Source organism: Phragmites australis, chromosome 4 (assembly GCF_958298935.1).
Source record: "Phragmites australis chromosome 4, lpPhrAust1.1, whole genome shotgun sequence".
Classification (NCBI taxonomy): domain Eukaryota; kingdom Viridiplantae; phylum Streptophyta; class Magnoliopsida; order Poales; family Poaceae; genus Phragmites; species Phragmites australis.
Genome location: NC_084924.1, coordinates 2,977,026 through 2,980,395, shown reverse-complemented (window position 1 = coordinate 2,980,395; position 3,370 = coordinate 2,977,026). Strand labels below are relative to the sequence as shown.

At 46.8% G+C, this 3,370-nt stretch overlaps 1 protein-coding gene across 1 annotated transcript; it reads right to left on the bottom strand.

Annotated features, from left to right (window-relative positions):
* Window positions 1–425: 425 nt before the first annotated feature.
* On the bottom strand, window positions 426–2,963 carry LOC133915224 (probable prolyl 4-hydroxylase 6). The gene is made up of 7 exons (XM_062358302.1): window positions 2,568–2,963; window positions 2,414–2,471; window positions 2,203–2,307; window positions 1,437–1,494; window positions 1,186–1,361; window positions 1,022–1,082; window positions 426–848 (listed from the first exon to the last, which is right to left on the bottom strand). Exons 1-7 carry the CDS (start codon window positions 2,684–2,686, stop codon window positions 541–543), a joined length of 885 nt encoding a protein of 294 aa, XP_062214286.1. The 5' UTR covers window positions 2,687–2,963; the 3' UTR covers window positions 426–540.
* Between the last annotated feature and the right edge of the window lie 407 nt (window positions 2,964–3,370).

The following is a 3,370-nucleotide window of genomic DNA, read 5'->3' as shown; positions in this document are numbered from 1 at the left end:
TTCATGACATCTTCAATTCACCATCATAACTAAAGAATATATAGTTCCATACTTTTGACTGGAAGGGAATATAATTAGCCCTACTCTTACCTGATTAGCCTTACCTCTACCCGATTAATCTAATTTTAAAGCATAATTCCATACAAAAATTAGAGATTAGGATAGGATAGCCATGTTAATTAATGGGCCTGAGGCATGTGATTAGTATCTAATTCTAAAACATAGTTCTATAAAGAATCAGAGATTATAATAGTCATGTTAATTAATGAGTCCTAAAACATGTAATTAATAGGGTCTCTCTATTTGTTAGGGGAGCCAAGCCTTCCCCCCCCCCCCCCCCTCCCCCTCTCCGCCCCTGCGGCCAGTAACACATGAACAAACACACAGCAACGGCTGTAGAGTAGCACAAGTTTACGCAGCCCTAATACTGACCAAAATTTCGTTACTTTATATAAAGGTCAAACTACAGGTCGTATAAAAAGGAGTACTCCCATACTAACGGCCTAACACCCCACAGCACATTCAGATTGCAGGGCGATTTTAGGCATCACAGACCCCGCAACTTTTGCGGCAAAATCCGAGAGTATCCTTGGTGCCCACCATGTATGTTGGGTTCCTGTAACACTCCCCAATAGCAGCCCATCTAGGACAGAGCTCATTGTCGTCGGAACAAGGCACATCCGTCCTTACATTTGGAGGATTATCGAATGATCGGACATGAATCCATTTCGTGGCAGACCATTTCTCACCCTCAATTACAGGGCAGCTCCCATGAAGGCTAGCTGGATCAGTTGTTGCATTGACATGAAGACTGAAGAACAGTAGTGCGTCTCCTTTTTTTGGCTTCACTGCAAGAGACAGAGAGCACACCCTTGTTACAGGACAATGCAGATGCGAAAATGGGCTTGCCACTATTTAAGTAAACCACCATTTTTTATTTCGTTAAGAAAAGGTCATTGTCGATAGAGGTAGGTTACTAAAGAAAAATATTCCTTTTGACATGTAAGATGCTGAAGGACACCTGCCAGGCCGGATTTTGCACAATCTGACCAAGTTTCGTCCTTGTGTTGTAAATGGCCTCCCTGCAAGCAATATATGCACCAGATGACTATAAGTTCCTGACTGAGGAAATCTCTTTTAATGGACAAACAGTAAAATGTAGTAATCTCCGAACTTAGTGTATACCTCAGCATTTGGAAATACAGTCTCTCCACCCTTCTTGACATCTGTCAGATACATAAGCACAGTGGCAACCCGGTGACCACCACGCTTCACGTTGTTTTTGTCATGAAAATAATCAAAGTGGGCATCATACTTCTGACCAATTTCATAGCGCAGAACCTGAATTGACTCAGCATTTTCTGAACCAGAAATAGAGTAGACGTTAGGAAGTGTCCATCTAGCTCCGACAGGAAAATGAACCTAACGCAAATTACCTTCAGGAAGAAATGTCCAAGCAGCTACACGGTTCTCGATCGCAATGACAATTTCATCCTTGAATGGATCAACAAAAAGCACATCAGTGCTCTAATTTCAAGTTGTTTGACTCATAGGTTATGCTTATGCAAAATGCAGGAATCACCGGTTGAAGGAACAGTCATAAGGGCATAGAGACAAATGCATCTCTAGCTGTATACACCATGTTTAAATGGTCATTTCATAGATTGCACTAGACAAATGTATGACATGCCAATGCCAGAATGATCAATTCACTCAGATATAGCTACTTTGTTCTCTTTAAGGGAAGGGGCTTTGTCCATACTGAACTAATTCACCGGTTTTTGTATATACTAAGAGAAATAATACTCAGTTAACATCATTTAATCTCAAGGAAGAAGTGACAGGCCACAAACAAAGATTCCTTGCTCACTTGATCCATGAGCCAAATCTAGCAAAACCTTGAGCCATGAGCTAGATCTAGCAAACTTCCCCATAAACATAAGCAACTATTTCGTACACACTAAATCAGCAGTTCACTAGTACATTATTCACCGATAGCCAAAAACAAAGATTCCTTGCGCACTTTGTCCCTGAATGATCATCTATCATGCCAACGCATGTACTTTTTTTTTTGAACGAAACGCAGGTACATTTAGCAATGCCGAAGTGCAGAGAGCACGAAGGAATTAACACAATCACAAATGCAACAACAAATCAACTAGTGGCGCTGCGAAAGAAGAAAATCACGTCGCAGATTCTTACCAAGTGCTTCTCCAAGAAGGTGCCGGAGCTGGTGCGCACCTGGCTCATGACGCTCTTCCCGGAGTCGTTGTCCGCCACCATCGACTTCTCCATCCCCCCCTTGGCCTAATCCCACCACAAACCCAACAGAAACAAAAGGAACTCTGTGAGCGTCTCCTCACCACCACGAAGCCACAACGGCGGCGGCAGAACGAATCGATGAGCAACTCACCAGCTTGATGAGGTGGTCGCACTCCTCGTCCGAGAGGAAGCCGCTGTACAGGAACGCCCTGCGAGAGCGCAAAAGACGAGCCTCGCCTGTCAGACGCAGATCGCGAAACACCAAGAAACACGGAAGCAGAGACACCATGAGGGGACCACAGAACCTTGGGCGCCAGGAGAGCTGGGTGACGCGCGCCGGGTCGTAGAAGCCGCCGCCGTGGGAGGGAGCCGGGCAGAGCGCGAGGGCGGCGACGAGGAGGAGCAGGACGAGCGGCGGCGCCATGGATGGGGACGGGGAGAGGGTCGCTGCACGGCGGAGGTGGCGCGGTCATGAAGCGCGGCGTCGGTCGGTCTCTCGCTTTTATGAGTTTGCAACGACTCACGAGAGCTACGAGATGGTGTCGGTGTCGCGGCCTCCGGGATTGCGGTGCCGCGGCGGCGCCCACCGGAATGGGAATGGAATGGAAACACAGGAGGCGACGGGGTGAGTCGTATCCAGCCCAACAGGGAGCTTGCTGCCTGGGGAAGCGGAGGTTTCTGTGGGCGCGCTGCGCTCCCTGTCCCTCCTGGCTGCGGTTTTGACGTGTGCAAAGGAGTGCTGGAGTGGACTGGGTAGGTTCGGTCGGTTGGTTCGGTTCGGCGGTTTATTGGCCTTTTTTTTTGTCTCGGGGATTAATTTTGGTGAAATTTTACGAATTTTGAAGAAAACGAAATATGTAGTTTCGAATTCTTTTCACTGGTATATGAGACTTACGTAGCATAGTATGAAAAATAACGAAAATTATAAAAACAAAATTGAAATTCCGGTTGCCTCCTATCTGGTGCGTCACGAGGGCTCGTGTCGAGTGGGAGCATATTGTTACCAGATTCATCCATATGCGTGCGCGAACGGATGGATAGTCACCCGACAACAATTCGAAGCTACGAGTTGGCACGGTCCATGACACATGAGGTGATACGGGAATGG

Bases quoted from the DNA above. Each gene is read 5' to 3' on its own strand.
- LOC133915224 (XM_062358302.1), bottom strand. From the start codon at position 2,686: ATGGCGCCGCCGCTCGTCCTGCTCCTCCTCGTCGCCGCCCTCGCGCTC. The intron at 1,495-2,202 runs GTAAGAATCTGC...GATCCATTCAAG, and splicing joins CCTTCTTGGAGAAGCACTTG to GATGAAATTGTCATTGCGAT. The intron at 849-1,021 runs GTGTCCTTCAGC...TGTCTCTTGCAG, and splicing joins TGCAAAATCCGGCCTGGCAG to TGAAGCCAAAAAAAGGAGAC.